Source organism: Scardinius erythrophthalmus (assembly GCF_964197995.2).
Source record: "Scardinius erythrophthalmus genome assembly, chromosome: 4".
NCBI classification, from domain to species: Eukaryota; Metazoa; Chordata; class Actinopteri; order Cypriniformes; family Leuciscidae; genus Scardinius; species Scardinius erythrophthalmus.
In genome coordinates this window covers 4,968,100-4,992,060 of record NC_138224.1, presented here as the reverse complement: position 1 = coordinate 4,992,060, position 23,961 = coordinate 4,968,100, and the positions used below count along the sequence as shown (strand labels likewise).

General features: G+C 39.3%; 1 protein-coding gene across 2 annotated transcripts in view; it reads right to left on the bottom strand.

Annotated features, from left to right (window-relative positions):
- The window catches only part of dock4b (dedicator of cytokinesis 4b), an 80,901-nt gene that overhangs the window by 13,420 nt on the left and 43,520 nt on the right, over positions 1 to 23,961 (bottom strand). For both annotated transcript variants that reach the window (XM_081363718.1, XM_081363719.1), the window contains exons 14-42: positions 23,415 to 23,539; positions 23,040 to 23,202; positions 22,137 to 22,243; positions 20,908 to 21,061; positions 20,498 to 20,595; positions 20,307 to 20,390; positions 20,121 to 20,221; positions 17,574 to 17,655; positions 17,130 to 17,300; positions 13,757 to 13,949; positions 13,542 to 13,669; positions 12,892 to 13,026; positions 11,830 to 11,928; positions 11,646 to 11,740; positions 10,864 to 10,939; positions 10,659 to 10,759; positions 10,261 to 10,319; positions 10,041 to 10,189; positions 9,859 to 9,944; positions 9,012 to 9,107; positions 8,686 to 8,746; positions 8,238 to 8,331; positions 7,228 to 7,376; positions 6,700 to 6,786; positions 6,252 to 6,356; positions 6,011 to 6,152; positions 4,686 to 4,852; positions 3,112 to 3,198; positions 2,058 to 2,234 (exon numbers count right to left, since the gene is read on the bottom strand). In XM_081363718.1, the coding sequence (XP_081219844.1) occupies positions 2,058 to 2,234; positions 3,112 to 3,198; positions 4,686 to 4,852; positions 6,011 to 6,152; positions 6,252 to 6,356; positions 6,700 to 6,786; positions 7,228 to 7,376; positions 8,238 to 8,331; positions 8,686 to 8,746; positions 9,012 to 9,107; positions 9,859 to 9,944; positions 10,041 to 10,189; positions 10,261 to 10,319; positions 10,659 to 10,759; positions 10,864 to 10,939; positions 11,646 to 11,740; positions 11,830 to 11,928; positions 12,892 to 13,026; positions 13,542 to 13,669; positions 13,757 to 13,949; positions 17,130 to 17,300; positions 17,574 to 17,655; positions 20,121 to 20,221; positions 20,307 to 20,390; positions 20,498 to 20,595; positions 20,908 to 21,061; positions 22,137 to 22,243; positions 23,040 to 23,202; positions 23,415 to 23,539 (3,371 nt within the window). The remainder of the gene's footprint in view (positions 1 to 2,057; positions 2,235 to 3,111; positions 3,199 to 4,685; positions 4,853 to 6,010; positions 6,153 to 6,251; positions 6,357 to 6,699; positions 6,787 to 7,227; positions 7,377 to 8,237; positions 8,332 to 8,685; positions 8,747 to 9,011; positions 9,108 to 9,858; positions 9,945 to 10,040; positions 10,190 to 10,260; positions 10,320 to 10,658; positions 10,760 to 10,863; positions 10,940 to 11,645; positions 11,741 to 11,829; positions 11,929 to 12,891; positions 13,027 to 13,541; positions 13,670 to 13,756; positions 13,950 to 17,129; positions 17,301 to 17,573; positions 17,656 to 20,120; positions 20,222 to 20,306; positions 20,391 to 20,497; positions 20,596 to 20,907; positions 21,062 to 22,136; positions 22,244 to 23,039; positions 23,203 to 23,414; positions 23,540 to 23,961) is intronic.

The window sequence follows — 23,961 nt, the reverse complement described above, 5'->3', positions numbered from 1 at the left end:
GCGAACGCTACCGGCAGATGCACAATTTAATTGCAGATGCACGCTATGCCTGCCGATCACTGAAGGAGTTCACGCTGGCAGTGATTTTTAGCGACAAAGAGACCAGCATATTTGAGTTATGGGATCTTTTGAGAAACGTCTGTGAGTTTTTAGGAAGGGAATGAAATGAAATAAAAAATAAAAAATAAATTTAAAAAAGGCTTACAAAAGCCAGGCCATACACATTATGATTTTTGATGTCGTACAAGCTTGCAGGCGATTTTTTTTTCTCTGGAGAAATCGCGTGGAAATCGTTGATGCTCGTATGGTCGCGGCTCGCATTGCGTAAGAGAAATTACGAGCACCTCCTGAACTCCTGATAATTTTTACTAATTTTTCACAAACGCTAGATCCATGACTATAATTACAGCCCATGTGGCTGCAACCACAACGTGCACACACACACACACACACACACACACACACACACACACAAATACACAAATACACAAATACACATCCGAAGCTAAAGCAGCAATATTGAAAGTGCCAGTCTCCATGTTTAGCGCGAAAGCTCATGCAATTGTAACCGGTCGTATTCTACCTGCTCTGAGCAGGATTCGAACCGGCATCTCCGGAGTGGGAGGCGGGCATGCTAACAAGGACACTAAAGACCGCAGCCTCAGTCGCTAACGCACCTCTTGAGGCCAGAGGAGTGAGGTTTACACGCACAGCACTTACTGGCCTACATTACACTCACCCCCCTAAACCTCGCTCCCATCCGGGTCACGGCACCAACTGTAACCACTCCTACTCGACCTGCGCCTAGAGGGATTCGAACCGTAGTCTCCAGCGCAGGATCCAGCCTTTAGCGTCAGTTGCTAGCGTGCCTCTTGAGACCAGAGGAGTGAGGTTTACACCAACAGCACTTACTGGCCTACGTTACACGATTGCCACCGGCTTGCTGTGCAGCACATCCGTGCCATTTACCAGCTGCTTTGATATGATGACCATGTTAACTGACTCACAACATGTGCAATGGCTCACGACCTCCTGAGTGTCTGAAATCGCACAGTGTATGCCGGCAACAACACAAAATTTAACACAAATTTCTCTCTGAACTTAACACCAACCAAACGCTACACGAAGATTTAATTGTGGCTGCCTGCAGATCGCCAGTAGACAAACACCTCAGGATCAATTACAGGTGTACTTGTGAATTGTTTTTGCGATAATTTAAGGAATGGAATATACATACCTCTGCCTTACTAAAACAAATCTTTCCTTGAGCTTCTAAAGAAGACGCAGATGTCAAGAAAGTTTTTAAAAAACGGTAGGGGATGAGCCAATTAAGAGCTAGATCTTGTAATTTTAGAGTGGAATTTCTTTGAGGGCTGACCTTAAAGTGCAGAAATGCAAGCAAATATTAATGCCAACAGCTGGAACGCTCAATAAACAACTAATTGGTAATTCTGTCATGTTTGCGATCCAAATATATTAACTGCTGCTCATCCCATGACCCTTCGCCTCAGGACACTCGGCGAGGGCGGTATCTGAACAGCCTACATGAAAAGAATTTAACGCAAATGTACTTTCTGGAACATGTACAAACAAAAAACCTTGCATGTACACAGTCGACTATCTTCTTTATAGCTGCTCTCCAAGTCTATCAAGGTAAAAGCTGCAGTGACACTAAAGCGAGGTTGCTATGCAACAAGCGTTCATACAATTTGGAAAGATCTGTTGTATTCGCACAGCATATGACTTCTTTGAGATTATATAGATTTTTTTTTTCCAGGGTTTCACAAGGGGAATGATTCTTTTTTTCAATGCTGCTGTTTCTGTAGTTATGGCTAAGATATTTCCTTTCGGACAAGCTAAACTCTTAAGGTATTCCAGAATTCCCTTCGGCCATCTGAAGGCTCTGTGTTCTCTGACAGAGGAAACCGAGAGACAACCTTGAGAGAGTGGGTATACATATTTTAAAACATGAGGTGATCTTGCATCGGTGGGGATATGGAACATATATAATATACAGTGAATTAGTGCCATATGACCAAAATTACAAGAAAACAAACCTCCTGATAGCGAGCGAGACCTCCATTGACAGCTGCGTCGATGACTCCGTTGAGACACATGGTCAAGGGGTTGATGTTCTGCATCTGCCGTGTTTGACACTGTGTAATCAACGTCCGTAACTGCAGGTTCTTGTTCTCGATGACCTCAATAGCGTTCTCTAGCGGACTCACCTCCACCTGTGGCCAAAAAAACCCCAGGGAAGTTCACCAACAAGCCAAGACACAATGGTTGAAAAAAAACTTTCATTAAATGTTTGGAGAACTTTGGAAGAGCAACAAATTTATTTTGTGCCGCTGAAACATACTCTACTCAAGCATGGGAGTGTAAAAGCTTCTAGTTAAAAAAATTATTGCGATTTTTATTGGTTTCCTTTTTTAAATTCAGTAATATGCAGAACCAATTTTTCCATTGGCCTATTTTCTCCCTATATATATATATATTTTATGAAGCTAATAGTTTCAGCAAGGATGCATTAAATTTACTCCACCAGTATACAATATATCAAAAGAAACAACAGAGCCTCTGCTTTAAACAAAAAATATATGTATATATTTTATTCTAGCTTCATGCATTCTTTTTTTATCAAAACTTAAATGTGGGTAAGTTTCATAAAACATTATCCATTTTTATAATGATGCAGATTATTATTATTATAGATTAGTAGAAGTAGAAGTAGTAGTGCCATGAGTCATTTTGTGATCTGATTAAATGTGTTAATTTTGCAATACATTAAGTTAAGGTTCTGCTTAGTGACCCACCAAATGGTGTCATTTATTGGTAGAACCATTAATGAATTAAGTTCAAAAGTGTGAATATTGATAAGAAATATCAGTCAAACAATTAATAGTCTATGTCTACTTTGAAGGTAACTCTATCAGCTCCCCAATGTATTGAGTTTTTCTACCAAGAATGCACAATAAGTACATACTACAAGACCACACACACACAATCCATTGGCTAAGCATTTAAGTATTTGCTAGAGTTTGTCTCTGACTTAAAGTGGTGAGTGTGAGAACCATACAAAAGGAAAAGTTTAATGGGAGATCTCCTTACCAGTTCCCTCCTCTCCACTTCAAACCAGCGGGAGATGCCTGGGAGACTCTGAACAAGCGTTAATGTCGTTCTTTCTACCCACAGGCTCTGAAATTCAAAAGCAAACGCTCATTGACACACATCAGAGTTCGAACCCGTCAGAGAAAGTCCAAGAGATCCCATAAGGCAAAGCGGCAACAACATATTCCAAGGAATGAGTGACTTTCCTCCTTCAGTATGTATAATACATATCATTTAATCTACACTTTAAACAGCTCATTCTCAGGAACATAGTCTGCTTATCAACCCAGACTGCTCCACATATTAAATTTCACATTCATAAATTCATTTCCCATCCAGCACAGCCTGAGAATTAACCTGAGCTGGCGCATGTATAACGGAGGAAGCTCTGTAAGAACTTCAGATGCTTGATTGTGATATTCAAAACCACCTCAGTCCAATATAATCGTATCATCTGGATAGCGTCTCAGCCGAAGTTTACCTCTAAATGAGATTTTCAGACATTATTACTAAGCGGTAAGTGGACCGGGGTGGTGAGTACCCCCGGTGTCTCTGAAAATATAATATCTGGCAGGCTAAACAGTTTATTTCAAACACGGTAACCACCGGAGGTCGGGGGAAATCTAACCCTGCGGTGGATCGAATCCACGGCGAGGCTGTGATTGTCTGGGCTGAATATATTGAGTGAGAGGGGAAGGGAAATGATATTTGGAAGGAGCGGGTCTCTCAGCTCCTAAAACTTTAATTAGCCTCTCTGGACCGAGGCTGTGAATAATGCAGCATGTAAGAGAACACCTGAGCTCTACACACACACACACACACACACACACACACACACAATGGCCGCCAGACGCTAGAAGTGAAGGAATGAATTCACAAGAGAGAACAAAAAGACGGAATAATCCACCTCAGAATGAAAAACTTTCACATTATTTACTCACCCTCATGACTTTTTTCTACCATCCACGCATTTTTAATGTAATGGTCATTTTTGCTCGTGCATTTACAATGAACGTAGACAGAAGCATTTATGCTTCAAATGGACGGCACCAAAAAAGTGGTTCATATGACGATTTGTGCACTAAATTACAAACACTAAAAAGTCAAAAAATAGCTTTGTGTAAGAATCAGATGGAAATTTAAGTTGTTATTCACTGAATCTATTTGCAAGCGGCCCAGATTTCCTTGGTACATTCATGAAAGTTCATATAGTGATGCAAAAAAAAAACAAAAAAAAAAACAGGTATTAATGAATGAACAAATCAAAATGATACAGTTCTTGAGTTCAACTCTCTGATTCATCAGTTTGCTGCAGTTCACTAGAGGTCAGTTTATCACACAAAGCTCTTATATGACTTCAGAACAATTGAAATATAGTCATATAAGCAACTTTAATGGTACCTTTATGGTGGTTTTGTTTCTTATTTCGAAGCTTTATTAAGCATTAATGGAAACTGCATGGGAAACAGCAACCAGCACATTCTTCAAAACGTCTCCTTTTGTGTTCCACAGCAGAAAGACAGCCATACAGATTTATAATGATATAAAGGTTAATAAATGATGAAATAACTCACCTTAAATTCGTTCTCTTTGTCTTTGGTGCCCTTGTGAAACGGCCGGTCGTAGCGAAACCTCCAGATGTGGTTGACCTTATAGAAGCTCTTGATGTTGTCGGGAACGCCGTCCCGCTGCAGGACGTCCTGGCTGTCTGGGATTGGTGTGACAGCATAGATTTGCAGATCTGCATGAACGTTGGTCAAGGAACAAGCAAAGTGTCGTTTGACCACAAACACATTTGAATAACATTACTATAATGATATGATATGGTATATAATGTTTGATTTGAGATGATATACTGTATAACTTAAATGAAAGAGACTTTGCTGTGGTATCACCTATTTCACACCCAGTCCAAATGCAGACAGTACAGTAGGAAATCATCCTCCACAAATGTTTAAATATCCAACATCTTGTGCCTTACAGAGATGAGGTCTCATCAGCACATAAATATGAATCAAACAGGCCAGACGTCAAAGAAGGCCAATGATTAATCACTGGCTTGGATAACAAAACGCTGTGCTCATGTAGTTTGACCGGCCCTGTCTGCTCTAATTGTGCTGAAGAGGACGTCACATATTCACTGAGCGGTGAATATGTGACGCAGGTACATGTCTCATCAACTGAGCAAACGCTCTCCTGTGACCCACCGTCTCTACGCCTGATGTGTGTTCTGGGGATCGATTTTCAGCCACGTGGACGTGTTTTTAAAGTGGGTAAGCTCTGGCTTTGTGCTTGTTCTGAAAAACCATGTTGTAGTGCTTTCACTCCGACACTGTTACGGCACTGTATTATAGAATATAGCATATTGAAAACCACTTTTGTGTATAGAAAAATGGTTACTACGCTGAATTGTATAACTTTTATACATTTTTAATAGTTATTGTTAGTGTGCTATTAAGAATTAATACTAACATCCTCATCATGAAATCTATTTTACTCAAGTTAGGGTGTCACATTTGCATCCAAATGCTAATTTAATTCACCCCAAATGGAATTTAAACCCTAAATTTTAAGCATAAACTGCCTAAATCATCAGGATTCTGCCAGATTTACTGAATGGAAACAGTCTGTGCACACTAAAGTGTAATACTTTGTGTTAGGGGATTGTTCAAATTCGTAACTCTAAGTATATGCAATAGTAATAATGATGACAAATGCATGCATACCGCTGATAGTAAAATGAGTAAATCAGTTAGTAAGGGCAAATGGATGTGACTAACGAGGAATTAGGACAATATATATACAATGCAAGAGAACAAATGTAAGCCTGCAGGTGTAAGACTCTTTGGCATGCTAGTGTGTGAGTGACTGGGAAAGACAAGAGATATTTGGAGGATACACTGGGCTTCAGCCTGGTAGATGGTCTGGTCAGGCTGGTTGGCGTGTTGCATTGCGATGGCATGAGGGAACTCATTGAGCATGCGCTGCTGGAACGCCTCCAGACGCTCGTAGTCATGACCACGGCACACAAACTCCTTATTCTGTACAACACACGTTCTGATTAATACTGACACCAAGTGGACTCCAGAGTTACTGACAGTGACGTCTAATATACTGCAGGGTGGCAGGATGACACATACCCGTAGAAAGAAGGGGAATTTCTTGCCGTAGAAGCCCACTCTGAAGAACTCTGGCTCCAGCCGCTGTTGGTCCATTATTTTATCGTAAAATGAAGCTTCCATCATCTGTGATTTGAAAGCATATTATTAGCAACAATTATGCTATGTAAATATCTGGATTTTCAGTTAAAATAGCCATATTGCACACATTTGTAGCGTTTAATCAACGAAAGTGGAAGTTTCTTGCACTAAAACATTTATTAAATTAATTGTGGATGATTTTCTCAGAAAATTTTAATTGAAAAAAGTTTGTTGTACCTTTAAGAGATATGCAAATAACCTAAAGTTGCCAACTGACATGTAAATGTGCGTTGTCTTATGTTAACGAGACTGCTTTCCATGATATGACCCCTTTAAGAACTGGCAAAATGCAAAGAACTGTCATATCACATAAAGAGAAGTAACTCACCCTCATTTTGCTGAGGTTTCTGTAATCGTAGTAGGATTCGTACTGGTCCGCTAACTCTCTGCACAGGATGATGCCATTCTCCCAACACTGAGGGGGTAGAGAGGTGTACTTTAATTCACATGCATATACCTATATGTACTTTTAAATATGATGATGCAATGTCTTTTGTATTAATTTATGCTTTTAACTGCGACATATATCGTTTCAAAACTGTCCATGTCATCTGTCAAATATCCATGTATTTTCTGAGGCATATCCTATCTTAAGTGGATTCGTTTCAGTCCCATTGCCATCTAAATCCACCAGTACAACAGATGGCTCCAGCCATGAGGAGAGCAGACAACAAACGCACTGATTTGTATTCTCATCAAGTGAGTAAGTGATTGAGGTACCACTTAGTCAAAAACTACTCGGTACACAATCACCCTTGATAATTTGATAGTGGGCTGAGAGGAGCCACGTGAGGAGAAACCAAAGGGGCCTGGAAACGTGAAACAAAAACAGGGGAAGACAGCAGAAAATTCAGACCTTTCCACGGTCGAAGTTCTGGATGATGGTGAGATGAAGGTACTCCTTCCTCTGCCACTCGCTCTGCATAGGGTAACTCAGAAACTCCCGCAGCGGTCTCTCGGACCATTCCAGCAGCTCGTCGTACAGCAGAAGTGTATACGAGGCCTCTGCACACACAGAAATACATCATGAAAATATATCCGATAACCGTAGCCTCAAACTACAGGGCTCCACAGTAACAGTGGGACCGGTGCCATCAAGTTCTACAGATGGAAGCGCTCAGGTGAGTGAGTTGTTAATTACAAAGGCAGTTTAATCATAAATTACTATTGTTTTGCATTAATAAGTGCAGTTACTAATAATATTAAGTTTATTTCTTAGAAAATAAATAGTAAAGCACTGAGCTTAAGTTGAGATGCAGATAAAAAAATATTTAACAACAACAATAACATTTTAATATTCTACTCTTATTAAATGTACCATTGTTGTTCTATAGTATCATACTGCACTTCGGTGATAATAAAAGGAGTGCTCTTTACTTACTTTCTGTGTAATTCTTTGCAATTTGAAGTTCTTGTTTTTCAGACACTTCAGTACAAAAAGTGTCAAACTTTGACAAAAATGTATTTCTTGATGATTTGTTTTATTATAGGGATTTAATAATATCTAAATACAAATTAAAAGCAAAAAAACTATTAATAAAGATTGGGAATGGCTAACAAGTCAATAAGTGCTCCTCTGCTGCCATCTACTGGTATAGTGTTAATTTATACATTTATTAATTAATAAATAATATTTTTTTTTCCAAATATCTGATTTCCATGGTTTATAATTGTCTATTATTGGTTCAAGCTGATAAACGATCCACGCAACACAGCTCAAACGGGTACCACATTTTCGTTACGCGTTCATTTCGTTTGTCATTTGATGTTTCTCATATGCATCACAAAAGGCAGCTCAGTTGGGCAAACCATTTGGTCGCAGTCTGGAGCCCTGAACTACATCTAGTTCATGTCATGCTCAAGTACCTGTGTAATTCTGCGCTTTCAGATGCAGGTCATACAGCTTGTGAATGTAGCGGATGTACATTTCCTCTTTATTCAGCTCCGTTTTGTAGAAGTTCTGCAGAAAAGAGACAAAGAGTGGTGGAGTGTGGATATGAAGTGCTTTTTTCAGCACTTATTTTAAGTGTCGTTCTGGTTGCTATGAACGAAGGAGACTTGGAGAAGAGAAATCACTTCAGCACTACGTCGTCCTCAATACAGCCCTCAGCATTGAAAAGACTTTAGTGTTTCCGCCATGAATTAAAGTGCTAAATCACTTCCCTTGTTAACACTCCAGCCTTGAACTAAGCACCAAACTGACACTATTCACAAAACAGACCACCAGCTCGTGTAAACCAGGAGGTACAGGGTGAATAATACTGACATGAAGTGACAAAGAACGGCATAAGAAAAAAAAAAAAAAAAAACCTACCAGGAGACTGACTGTGCAGCCAATTTTTTTCCCATCCACTTCTCCCAACTTCATACAGTCTCTGTAAATCAACAGAAAGATTGTAATTTGTATCCATCTGCCAAAAGTAGTGACTAGTGTAAAAATGCATCATGATCTGACAATGAAGAATTTAATCATTTTAAACGTGGGAATAACTTTAGGTTAGGTCGATTTTTTCCCCCACAAATATAGCATTAAGAAGTCAATATATTTCGAGCACTGATATGCATTTCCACAAATCAATGCGCAGCATTTTCGTTTTGTCTGGCTACAGTCTCCAACTGAGTGCATCTGCTCCATGTCACCTGTAGTCCAGCAGTCGCTCCATCAGCCGTGTGACCGTGGCTATGAGGGATATCCCGCTCTCTCTCCACGTCTCCCTTTCGATCTTCTTCAACAGACTGACAGAGAAAACAAACGAAGCAGACAACGAGTCATACAGCTGCCCACCATACGACCCATCATGCCCTGCACGCTCTCACAGACACACAGCTGTCCCGTAGAACAGTGATTACTGATCATCTTACCTAGGATATGGACCGAACAGAGGAATTCTAGTCCAGAGCAGCATAAACAAAACAAATTCATATTAATAGATTAATGTCAACAACAGCCACACTCAGACTCAGCTAGTACAGTTAGTTAGTATGGTTAGTAGAAAGCAGAAAAGTGAAAAAAGTGTTTGATTTTCGGTTTTTACACCAATTATCATGATATGCACAAAAGTGTCCCTTCACGAACAAAAAAACATGAGATACATCTTACATATTTTTATTCAAAGATGGAAGATTGCAGAGTTGCAACTTTAAACACACACAAAAAAAAAACCTATATGTCCATTTTACCACTAACATAATCTACAATGAAATCTGACCTTATACAATGTTTAAAATGTGCATAAATTTGAATTCAGATGAGGGGGAGCAAACACTTTTTCACGGCCGCACACAAACCCAAACACACAGCCAGGAAAACCACACATGAACACAATTACAGGTTGGCCCACTCACTATCACACAGATGAGTGAGATCTGACCTGCATAAATACTTACCGTCTCATTGCTTTGCTCTAATCTAACATTTTCTCAATAAACGTTCAGCCCACAAAGGACTGCACCTGCTTATCTGTTTATTTGTGTATCTCTCACTCACATGCTGTTGAAGAGCTCTCTGTACGTTTCATCTCCTTTTCCCTCTGACAAGAGGCTGTCCAGCTTGTCGATAAGTTTTGCCTCCACCTATTTCAAATAAAAATGATGTCAAATATATTTCACTTGCTCTGGAGTCAGATAACTGCATGTCCTATAAGTGACCAGAAGGGGGCGCTGGGCGACCTGTTTGAAGTTGCCGCTTCTGCGCTGCTCCCAGTCCATCATGTCGTGAAAGATCGGGATCATCACGTTCCTTAGGTCCGGCTGAGGCACCAGCGTCACCTCCAGGAACGGGCCGATCATTGCTGGGATGAAGTTTAGCTTGTGTTCTCCTGCAAGACAAGAAACGTTCGTCTCCCATTCGAGGAGGAGTAAAGCTTTCGGATAACTGGGAATGTCCTACCTAAATTCTGCCACATGCTGAAAATCTCACATCCCATCATGACACGCATGTCTCCGTACCTAAACATAAAACAAAGCGCAAAATGCTGTTTAAATAAGCCGTCCTATGTCAGTTTAGTGTTCGATATGTAACTGAGACATTTGTAGGCCGACTTCCTGAAGAACGTAAACACTGGAGCCACATCTGAAATCATGTACTGTCCGAGTATGTGCTGCATTTGATGAAGAACCAGTAATGAAATAGGCAAATAAAAATTGTAAATGAAACAAAAACTAAAAAATTCAAACCTATAATAGCCTTATAAATTCAGACATACTATTCATTTGACGTACGACTTTTGGCATACTACTGTATATAGTAGAGAAGTATCAAAATTCAGAAGAGTTGCAGACACTCACTTTTCCAGGATTTTCTTCCTCTTTGATGCAGAGAAGGTCTCAAGCTGAAGGCAGGGCTGGTTGATGAAGATAACAGACAGGCAGAAGTATGAATCCCACACCTACATGGAAACAGAGAGTTTAGAGGCTGCGCCACAGAGAAAATAAACAGATCGACTGTGATGTTTTACTGATGAATTCAAACTGAAGCGGACGGAGGACAAACCTTGTAGTCAAACTTATCAGTGAGGAAGTTTTTTCTTAAAGCATCTGACAGGTAGAGCACAGTGGTGATGATGACGCTGCAAATCAAACATGATCACACATCAGATCACATTTCAATACTCTAAAAAGGGCCGTAACCACTACAGGAATGGAGAGGGACAAGTCCACTCCAATAATTAGAAATGGCCAAATTGTCCCCCCAATATTTGAAGTTATTGCACTGTTCTGTTGCACTCCATTACGCAGCACTCTGTATATTGTTAGGATGACAAAAATCTTGAAAAGTTTAATTTTTTGTCTAGTCTGACTCAGCAGTCTAACAACGCTCGTCAATGGCAAAATGATTGAGATGGCCGTGAACTCCAGCGTGAAGCGTCAGTTTAACGTTGAAAGAGAGTGAGGTAAGATGGAGATAGCGAAACATTCTAACTTTTACGATAGAAATGTTACAACCACTGACGGTAACATCCAGTGATGCTAACTACTCTCAACTTTTTTTCAAATATTGATGTTTTTAATTGAAAATTTACGCGAAAAGTCCTAACTCGGCGTGAGACAAGAAACACTGACATATTAGGCATACAAATTAAAGTACATGGGTGCATATTTTAATGCAAAATGCTTATTTCCCAAGTAGAATTAGACCTAGAATTTCCTTCACTGTTCTGTCTTTATGCTTTCTAAAAATGTTGTCCCCCCCACCCCCCAATGTTCAAGACATGGTTTACGACCTTGACTCTAAAAACCACCATGTAAAATTGGACGAGGAAAGAAGCATCTAACTTGTTGGTGACGAGCCTCATGACCGCCCAGTCTTTGGGGAACATCTCTGGTCTTATCAGAATCCGAAACACAGTGAAGATATGCAGGAGAAAGTCCTGAGAGAGAGAAGAAGAGGATGTTTCACATGTTTCTTAGTGAGTATAAAGAACTGATGCCAATCAGACAAAGTTGATAACTGACTCACCCGCAGGTCGTCTTTACTGGTGAACCTCTGCAGGAGTTGCTGGTAGTGTCTGTCCTTCATATGCCTCAACAGAGCCAAAAGACACGAGACAAACTCCCCCTGAAAAAAAGACACATTCAACATATGCTATACGTAGAAAAAAAAAGAAAGAAAAAAAGACAGCAATAAATCAATAAATCCCTCCACTGGTGTGTTCATTTCATTGATTGTTCTGACATAAATGTGATTTTGAATAATTTCATTTGAACTTTACTTCGAAAAAGTCAGTTGAATTTGCACAAATAGTAGGTAAATTAGAATAACTTTGTTAATTTGAACACTAATTTGAACATTTTCATGTAAATGTTATCTGACAAAAACAATACAGTAAAAACAAAAATATTGACAAATATTATTACTACCGTATTTATAATAGCTGTGTTCTATTTGAAACCGTTTCACACAAATTGAGAAAAGAGATGATGCTTTAAAGTATATTATGAGAAAATTAAAGTGTTTTATGACCTTGGATGCATGTGGGAGACTCCAAAACAAATTAGGAGCATAATAGCATAATAGGAGCACTTTAATGCCACTTGTATATATAATACTTACATTCAAAATTTTCAACATATATTTTCTCCACAATCAGCACAAAAACATCCAAAAAGCAGATTTCATGTGGGTCCATTGCTCATATAAATTAATTTGCATAACACATAATTAAAACAAATACATCACAGAATATTTAATTCCCATATTGATTCGCCTCATGAAACCTTTAATAAATCTGAGTATGTCAGAAAATGTGTGAATAAAACGGAGTTGAAAAGAGGTACGGCAAGGTTTGCATCCACAAAAGCCTTGGGGCGCTGGGGAATACATCACATCTTGCAGGAATGCTGCCAGAATTCACATGCTGTTTGTGTGGAGAGACTTTGATGTGTAAAACGCTGTGACTGCTGGGCTGTAATTACCTCGCCCTCGGGGCCTGTTTCTGTCCTTTTCTGATGCTTTTTTGCACGTTTCACTTTTTAAAATTCACTCTTGCTTCTATTCTTCTTTTTATTTGTTTCTTCTTACCGTAACATCTTGAACTTGGGGTCGTAGTGTAGGTCCTGCTGGTTGGGGCCGGTTAGCAACTTCCAGGATGGTCCGCAGTAACACAGCCAAAACACTCTCCACGATCAGATCCACCTCTTCGGATGCGGTCGGCTCCTGCATACACAGGCACATCTGTAAGGGTACGGCCTTGCAAGAGGTCAACCGTGATTTTATGCACACTTTCTGACAGGGTGCTAATGGCAGAGAGGGTGAAGTAGTCATGAAAGGTTCAGCTGTCATTTCAGTTTATGCATGTGCAGGAGGAAACCAGTGTGGCTGATGCACATTGCTCTTTTTCTGCATGTGAGACCCGCCATTTGACTTCTTTAAGGTCAGACAGGATGTCTACATTTAGACCAGCATCAGCATTTTCATAAGACAAGTTTCCCGTGGTCTACTTCAAAGCAGAAGTCAACACAAATTAGGGATGTGCAAACCTTCTAGGTTGCCTGAATGACAAGTCGATCCTCAGGAAGCCTTGCATAATTAGGCATGTTTAGCATCACGTTCTGAGGAATCGTGAGATACTCAACACTTTCTTACAGGGTCCAATTCTCAGTTTGTTGGCAATCTCATCCACACAGTTGGTGGCACATTATCAGAGCACTGTCCGAGAGTTGTTATCTTACCGCGTCGTCCTTCTTGAGGAGAGACAGCATGCAGGTGAGTATGTGAGCACACATGACGAGGTCTCGCTGCTCCTGCAGGTGAGCCTGGAGCAAACGCAATACCACGGGGAGCAGAATACATCTAGACTCTGATACAAACACACAAGCATTAAACAAACAGCCTCAAAAATTAGGAATAGCAATCTTCATCATCATCCTCAAGTGAGCGTGTTTACCAGGGTTGATGTAGATCTGGCTCTCTACGGTTTTCGTGATGCAGTGCAGCTTGACGGCCTCTAGGGGACAGTCCGCCTGAGAGGCGGTGGGGAGGCTGCCTAATGTCTCCCGTACAAACGCGGCCACTTCCCTGACCGTAAAGAGCTTCAACAACTCCCCGTACACTGCCGGGAATTGCTGCAGAAACACCGCCTGTGAATTCAAGTGCACAAACAATCACCAACTGATCACATGGGAAAAATAAACGGAATATGGGAAAACAAAACTGCACATACTATATGAAAACTACCAGTGAGAAAAAAAGTAAACTAAAAGAAAAAGAAAAGTTTGAGAATAAATAAAAACTAACAGCAACAGTAACATGCAAAAAAATACAAATCAGTGGGGAAAAAAATCATTAATATAAAATTGCACATAAACAGAACTAAACTGCCACTATATTACACACTACACGAAAATGAAATGTACAGCAAAAAAAATACCTACATGCAAATAAAATGTGCAATACAATGATGAAAACCAGTGAAAAACATATTTTAATAAAATACAAAACATAATTTTGAGTGCAAGAATTAGACAGCAGCTATAATGCGACTACGACACAAATGGTTAACTATGATAAAAAATAATTAAAAAGTCGAATTAAATTACAATGTAAAATAAAACTGTAAATATCGGCCCTGTTTCAACCGCCTTGCATACATTGACTGTGACACGTCTATCTTCTCAGCCAGTAACCGTTTTTCCCACTAACCCACGGCCTATGAAGGAATCTCAAAAACAAGAAGAACATGGCCTGAAGACTGAAGAGAGAACAGGGCCGACCCTCAACACATAATCCTGCTGTGAGGGGCCAGTGTGGAGTTTATAGAGGGACGGGAGGGATTATGGGGGATTAGAACAGCTCTGGCCTGCATTCTCTCACTGCCTTTGTTCTGCTCTCCGTGAAGATTAAAACCTCCAAACGGCAGTCAGTCCAACACAGGGTAATGAATCGTGTGAGATGAATATATATCTATAGACATATTCTGCAGTATAATACCCTATTGAGCTGTATTAACTATTCATTTTTAGACAATCCAGAGTGTTAATTGGTACTAGTCTTTGATTTAGCCTATGGATCATCTCTCAACATCTCTCCACTGACCACCTAATGCACACTGATGGCTAGAACTAGTTAAAGTGTCACTTTTATGCTATTTTAAAGGTTTCTAATTTTGCTCCTTCAATAGGTTTACATGCATCCAAGGTCAAACACACTTTAATTTTAATCAACTTTTCTTAAATAGAAAGGTATTTGAAACTATTTGATAAAGGATTCAGTCTCTCTAAACTCCTCTGCTCTGATTGGTCAAATGGCCCAGTCTGTTGTGATTGCAGTGCGTGTCAGAAACAAAACCTTGCCAGGTTTGTTAAAGCAAGTCTGAGAAAGATTTATCACCAGATTTGTCAAACTTTGTAAGGTTAGTGATATCAAACTTTAAAAAATTACTAATATTTGTATACTACATTAGTATTAGTAATAAGTAATAAGTATACTGAAATATTTAAGGTAGCTACAAGCAAGTAAACTAGACATGCATGAGCAGAACTGTATTTTACACTTTGTTTTGTGTTGCATCTGTGAAATAATCAGCACTTAATACTTTTAAATCAGCAGAACTTCTGCTCACACATATTACCATCAAATTCTTGGCAAAAGTAACAGACGGTTGCAAATGACACTGCAGTATATGTTTGCTTTTTTTCCACACCGGTGTTATATCAAATAACAAAACAAACTTTGACTGGTTGCTTTACACATCTTTTAAATAATTATATTTCTGTGCAAGTGCACTGGTCTTGGTCAGGAAAAGCTGCCAAGTGGGCCAGACTTTATGCTGATAGTCAAAAGTCTGGCTATGAGAAATTACGAAATAAAGCTGACTGACATTTTGAAAGCTGGATTTGCAGCCAAAACGTGCAATACAAGTCCCATTCACTGATGCGGTGGAAAAAAGACCAGTTCTGTCTGTTTTTCCCACTTCCCTATTATCTAGTCTTCCCTAGAGTTTCTTATAATCTTGTTGCACCTTCATTATCTCACTTTTTTTCCATCTTACTTCATTCTTTTCATCCTTATCCTCTATATTCATTTAAAATGTTTCCTTCTCTCATTAAATCCCAAAGCAGTCCATTCTTTGGATGTATTGGTCTTTCCCTTTCAAAGGCTGTGCATGGGCTGCCGTCCACAGTCTGAGGCTCTTTGTAGAACACGGCAGAACATCAAAACAAACTCACACCAAGGCTCGAACAAAAGCCAGAGTGGCGGCCAATAGAACGCGCTCTCGCATTCAGCTCAGGGAAGTCGCAAATATTTGCGGGAGACTTCAAATGCTTTGCCTGAATTTAGGGGGGAGCATTCAAAACCACGTTTGGACGACATTCTCCATGAAATATGAATGATCCAACTTTAAAGGGTGAAATGTCTGTCAAAATCATGCTTGTCTCGCACTTCATAGCAAATATTCCCTCCCGGGTCAAAAAGACCTGACGGCCTGAAATTGTACTTTTTCTTTTTTCTTTTTTTTGTCCAGAAATCTCCTTTCATTTTGATAATATATTTTTATTTTATTTTAAAATGCAATTCTTTTTTTTTTGCTCTGCATTGAAAATGTGTTCATATCTAACCACTTTATATCTGTGTGCATGAGTGAATGACTGATTTTTATTTGAAAAAAAATGAAAATGAAAAAAAAAAAAAAACACTTTTAATGGAATTCCTAGGTGTGTCTTTGTGTGCGTGCATGTGTGTGTGTGTGTGTTTATGTGTTTTGCATTGGGCATGTTTTATAGTCTCAAAAAAAAATGTGTTGCAATTAATTTCAGGTCAAAATGACCTGAGGAAAAGGATGAGGGTTTAAAAGCATTTCTCTAGCAAATAAATTCTTAAGACAGCAAATTTCCCTTCTAAACACTTAATGATTTAAGAAGATGCTTCAGACGTGAGACTAAAATTACCGGCTCTAGAGATCAGAATAATGGCCAAAAAAAAAATGTTTAAGAATGATCTCAGATTTTTTTTATGCTAAACCAGACTTTTCCATTCTTGGACCCATCTAGACAAGTATATCTCAAGACCCACCAAAATACTTTTTAGTGAAGTATGGCGGGGAGGGTATTTTAGTAGATAATTATTTTTTCTAAAAATTAAATTATACAATTATTTTATTTAATTATTTGTATGTATCGGTGGAAGAAAAGAATGAGGAATGTTGCGTGCTAGACTCAAACCTGTGTCACCCATATGAGCACCACAGCATGTTACGAACCATGGCTCAACTATACAATTTAAATAATATTTCAATATAAGCAGATCGCATTCTCTCTCACCTGTGTCTGTGTGATGGGCCGCGAGCCCTTGCTCTCCTGCGAGAGGAAGAAGCGGATGGACATGAAAAGCTCACGCATACAGCAGCGGAACTCCTCCTCGCTCTGTCCGCCTGTGGCGAGGGCAAACAGCCGGCGCGACTGGATAATATACTTAAAAATATACTCCGTCGCCTAGGAAACCAAGAGAACAGCAGATCTGAGCACAGAACGCAACATAAAAGCAGTGTATTTAAGAATGCATGGGCTGTGTGAACTAATGTGATGTTGAAGTCGTGGCGGCCCGGAGCTAACCATTTCTGAGAAATTGAATATTCAGTACATTACGAATATAAATTGTATTTGTGGTTGCACAAAATCAGGAGATGGAGGACAATAATGACAGACTCTAAATAGCATTATGAAAAGCAGAGAGCAAGTAGAGAAGGATTTTGCAAGGGCTCTCACCTTTAGCACCTGTTGGATGTGTTCCTGACGGTCCGCTTCAATAATGCGGTCCACGTACCACTTCAACACCTTGATCAGATCCCTGGCAGAAACATAAAATTGTGTCAAACTAACCATCTACAGTACATAGATCTGTTTGTTTGGTATAATTGAAAGCATTTATGGAGAGATTCATAATGGGAACCAATCTGACCTTTTTCTGAATAGGATTTATTGCTCTATTGGCAAATTAACTACTGTACTAGGTCTATAACAACTGTTTTTTTTTTGCCATTTTTATGGATAAAAAAAAAAGAAAGTTGTGGCAGAAACTGAGTGCAAGCAGAAGTAGGGTGCAATGAGCAAATGTTGCAATCAGGATTCAAACTTGCGTTGTCTGTATGAGCACCGCAGCTCAGTGCCACCACTAAGCCATGGGTCTGATAAGCATCAATCTTTTTTTCAAAGCATTAGCATTCTAGACAAGCACTTGGCTTAAATTTGGATTTCAAATAATTAATAGTACGTATAGTAACACATAAAATGCTATTTTAAGTGATGCCATGATACTGCAGAAAAATAAAATAAACTTCTTAAATCACAGTGTATCGCAATAGCTCATGTACTGTAACGCATAATTTTTTTTTAAAAAGTACTAGAATAGAATCATATGGTGGGATCCCTGGTAATTTCCATTGCGATTTCCTAGCATTGCAGTGAGAAGTAGAAAGAAAGTGACGTCCACTGCAGTGGAGCAAATTAAGTACGAGAAGAAAGATCCTACGCTGATCTTTTATTGTTCTGCAAGTATGCGGTTACATGCTTTTTCAGAGACTAAAAATCACAACAAAAAGGAGAACTGAAAATCAGAACGGAAGAAATTTTAAACGAAAGAGCATGACGCAACACATTTGCACCAGTGGAGCAAGAAAAACTAGAAATAAAAAGATGCATCTAAAGACCCCATGAAACTGCAGCTTTGTGGTCTATGTCTATTAGCTTTGAAGCTAATCTATATAACAAAATGAACTTTTTGCACATTTTTTGCACTTTTTGCAAAACACAAACATTTTTAAAATGTACAGTCTCATTTTATTTTGTGATCTAATGGCTGTGTTTTACCCTGTCCAGTTTTTAAGTCAATTGGTTGCATAATATGCATATTGGACAACTGTGTAGGCTGTAATGTTGGCTGATCTCTAACCCAGATGAATGAACATGCAGTAAAGTTGAGTGTTTATCGAGTGAAGAATCAGCGCTGTACTGGCTGAGAGTCAGGTTTGAAGAGAGCTGTGGACAAAAGTCCTGTGTTCTGTGTGTGGAGAAAAACAAACTATACAATGACCCTAAAAAAGTTTTTGGGCACTTCAGCCACATTTATCAAATATCTTTGATAACCAAGTGGCATTTTTTTAAATGAAAAACAGCACAAGCACACTTCACAAGCATTTCACAAAAACATATGTGAGATTTTCACATTTTAAGTGTATTTACATAAATCTATCTTTCAATTTCACATCAAGGGCTCTTACTCAGCCACCGTGACCAGTGTGCATTACAAGTAAAATGCATTGAATAATCAGAAAACTTTTTTGATTCTGTTTAATTAACTCTTTCGCCGCCATTGATGGAATTTTACCGACTTTACATTTTTTACTGTTATATAGTAGGGGGCGCTACTACGCATCTTCTGAAAGCGTAGGAATATCCAGATCAAAAGGAGCAGAAACAAGCGATAAAAGCATTGCTTATGCACATTTTAGTCTTTGAATTTTGCCACTTGGTTTGATATTTTATGTTATGCAAGATATTTGATAAATGTGGCTGAAGTGCCTAAATACTTTTTTAGGGTCATTGTATAGTTTGTTTTTGTCCACACACAGAAAACAGGACTTTTGTTCACAGCTCTCTTGAAACCTGACTCTCAGCCAGTACAGCGCTGATTCTTCACTCAATAAACAGTCAATTTTACTGCTTTTTGATTTTCTCAGCTTTTTTTCTCAAATTTTGCTTTTTTATGAAACTTTCCCACATTCAAGTGTTGATAAAAAAAGCATGCATGAAGCTAGAATATAATTTTTTCTTTTCTTTTTATATATTGCATGGTCACAAAATATTCTGGTGGCCAAGAAAGGCTGGCAAATAGTGGTGGGAAAATAGTTAATTTGCTTAGACATTTTTTTTAAACTACCGTATTAAAATTCTCTCTCTTCTCCATAAAAAAACAAAATAAATGAAACACATTACATTCAACTTTCAATAAAAAGAGTAGTACAGTAGGTAATATAACCCATAATGTTAAGAGATCTTTTGTATGGCATACATAGCTTTAGGGGATCAGGAAATATTCCAAGTAGACAGAATGTAATAATACTTTTTAAAGAAAATTAAGGTGCGTGTTATATAGGCTTAATGAATTCACTGCTAAGTAACATAAGTAGTTACTTTTTTTAGGGAGTTACACAATATTGTAACATTACTTTTAAATGTAATTTTCCCCAACACTGATCCTGATAGTTTAATGCTTCAAATTTCTGGACAGAGTGAAATACTGAGTGTTTAATGTACCTGTATGACAGGGCTCCTGCAAAGTGGCCTTCAATGTAGGTGTCCATGACTGGTTTAAAATGCTGGAACTTGCTATCCTGGAGCAAGTTTATAATGTGCACCTAAAATACAAAAATGCATATGGACAATAAGCAAAATGTAATTTCATTGTCCTGTATTGTGCCAGAAATGAGGGTCTTTACCTACCAGAGAATCAAACACCTTAAGTGCATATTTCTGTGAGCTCTCGTCCAAAATGCCGAAAAGCGTGTCCAGTGTATCCTGTAAAAACTGATAAAAGATATTTGACTGTATTAGTAAAGTGCACCAATTAGGGCAAAGGTTACTGTGATTGACATGTTCATTAACCAACAGCATGGCTCTGAAGTGCAGCTGACCTTAACTATTTCTGAGCCATCGATCTCTTTGAGTTTAGAGAGGCTGTCACTGATTCTCTCAGGATGGGCTCTCCACTTCAGTAAATCCAGCATGTCACCTGCAGGAAAAAATATTATTGTTATGGCATGCCTTTTTTATTTTGTCAGAAAACAGACTTTGCCAAACCCTTCTTGCAACCAACCGCCCAAATATTCCCATGTTCTGTGATGCATCAGGTTGGGTATTGCTACATATCAGCTGTATATCAGCTAATATGCCATGAAATCCTCCAAACAGGGAATAATAAAGTATCCCGTATGGCGAGACACACACACACACACACACACACACACACACACACACACACACACACACACACACACACACACACACACACACACACACACACACACACACACAAGCACATTACCGTTCTGAGTGAGTTTGGTAGAACAAAGGAATGAAGTGATCCACAGGGATTCCTTAGTGCCTTTCACAGTTTGGTTGTTGCCAGGCAGATTTGATTTCGAGAAGGGCAGTTTGAGGTAGCGAGCACAGTCTTGCAGGTTAGCGTTCTCCTCACACTGTAAAACATGCATGAAAAAAGATACTACTTAGTTCACCCAAAAGAGCAGCTTGAACATTTTGCAAAGCATTTTCTTTTGTGTTCCACAAAATAGGGATTAAAAAAAAAATTACGACATTAGTTTTATTTTTGGGTGGACCATTTCTTTAACTAGCATCATGCAATCGCTCCACATTCAGTCAGCAGTTCTTTTGCCTCCAGCGGAAATGCAAAAAGCTGACTTATTCTTTTTTTATAATTTATCTTACTCAAAGAGCAACACGCAAGTGGTCATTAGAACTGAGAGCAAATGCACACGGGTCATGCTGTACATGACCTGTGACACTGCACAGCAGTGATCTCTAGTGTGCTGCATTGAGACTTTTGTGTAAACACTGACACAAACCACCCTATTTTAGCATGTGAAAATAGGCCATGAGTAGCTCTTAGTGTCATACTGGGCCCATATATATGGACTAAGCCTCTCAAATATTATTTCATATATACCAATAAAAGTTATTGCATGTGTTCTACATGGTTAGATTTAAATAGGGCATATAGAAAACGGGATTTTAATTGCTATTTTTAAATAAAAGACAACATAGACATTACTAAACTTTTCGGAAATTGTCACAACATTATCATTATTGTATTATCGTTATAATACATGTCTTTTATTCATTCAGAGGCTTCTTGAATGAATTAATGTTTATAACAACTACTAATGGAGTGTGAGGGGTGACAGTACAACATGACACAAATAGCAGATGCACTTTGCGTGTGCATGTGTGTTTGTGACCTCTTTTAAGCCTGTTAAATGCAGAAACACTTCCACAGTCTGCAATTACCAGAGCTGTGCCCCAAGCATGCTCTTAAATTGGGTGTGCCTCAGGGATGTGTTCTCCGACACGGTTATTTAACTCTTACACTTTTTAATAAGGAAGCACTTTTTAAATTCAAGGCTTTTTATTAGACTCAAAGGAACATGCAGAATGAAATGCATGTCAGCCAGGGCAATTTGTCATTTGACATACTGTCCCTCTTGAAATTGCATTTGTTGCAGAAAAGTCAACGAGACATTTTGACAGCTGTACCTTATGAACGATGAGCTCGTGGGTGCCGTCGGGCAGAGTCCTCCCGTCTTCCTGCATTAGAGGAACGAATGAGAATCCGAAGAGCTTCTTCTCCCCCTTGTCTTTCGCTGGAGAACACAAACACTGTACATTACATGTCTACTTATTCTTTTAAAACTTTAACACTCACTCACTCACTCACTCACTCACTCACTCACTCACTCACTCACTCACTCACTCACTCACTCACTCACTCACTCATCCAACCTCCCGCTCACTCACTCGCTCACTCACAACCTCACTCGCCCGCCCTCTCACCCGCTCCCTCACTCGCCCGCCCTCTCACCCGCTCCCTCACTCGCCCACTCACTCACTCGCCCACTCACTCACTCGCCCACTAGCTCGGCTACAGTATATTCTTAATAAGAACCAACTCTTGATTCTAAACCCTACACCAACACCAAAACCAGCATAAACCAGTCTGGACCAGAATGGGAAAGACGTACTGGTCTATCAGCTGGGAAGATCAATAGATTTCTTGCAGATGATTTGAGGTGTATTGGTGTACAGGAAGTCTATACATCTGCCGAATAAAGCACTGACTCAAGCACATATCGCTATGCTTAACTTGGATGTATTTGCATCAAAAAAGTCCCATATTTATCAAAAATACCCCTTGGTGATTATGCTTGCCAATTTTAAGGGCCCATTAGTGATCTGACTCACACAGTTCAGTGTAATTATCCTGCACTTTCATTATTCATTAGAAATTCTGCTAATTTAACTTCCTCCCTCAAGCTCTGCATCTACTAAGTGTGGGAAATACCGTCTCGCCTCAGTCTTACGTATTATGTGAATATTAAAAGCATCATAAACTGAGGAACAAAAAGAACAAATGTCTTTTCTCAGCAGTGTCGGACTTACTGGAACAGTGGCGGAACTCGAAGCGGACGTGAGAGCCGCGGAACATGTCGACAGGGATGGGAAGCTTGATTAGCTCTGCCCATCGCGGGCTGTTGTTGTGGTAAAGTACGAACGTGTGATACTCGTCTCCACCCGGCTCACCCGAACCCACGGCCACAAACCCCTGCAGAGAGAGAGTCAACAGACACGGAGTGAGGGAGGATAAGGAAAACCACAGACCTCTCACCTCTCACCTCTCCACCTCGATGGCTGTTTGTGTGAAAACAATCTATGTCAGACTTTGATTAGCTTTTCACTTTATATTACCTGGTACTAAAGATCATGTCTATTTATATGTATTCAAGTAGAACAAGTAACTTTTATCAGACTAAAAACCTTGAGAATCTGTCCATCGGCGTCCAGCGCGTAGGCGGTGACTTCCACGTTTCTCGCCACGCTCTTCCCTCCCTTCTCAAACTCGCCCTTCTCCAGTGTGATGTATAAATCATTTCGCATCTCACCTTTAGGAAAAGAAAAGAAAGAACAGTTTTATGTTTTCAGAAACGCAAAAAAACTGGGACACCAGAAATCCATCCAAAAAAATGAAGAAGCTTCTCAGTAATCTACAGAAACCTCGTATCTCCATATTTCAGCTTTTTCTCGTAAATCATTACTATTGGTCAGTCTTTACATCTGTACTTGGGATATGCAAATTATTAACCATTATTAACAAAAAAAACATGTGACTAAACCTCGTATCTCCATTGGATCCTCAAGCTGTCAGTTAAACCTCATAACTCCACCCGCCTCTATTGTGAATTAAGTGCCACACACAGTTTGGACCGTCTCTGCTTGTTTGCAATGCAAGGGTAAATAAAGAACTGGTTCTTTCAACAAGTACAGCATTTTCTTTACTCAAGAAACACTATATATATCTAATGAT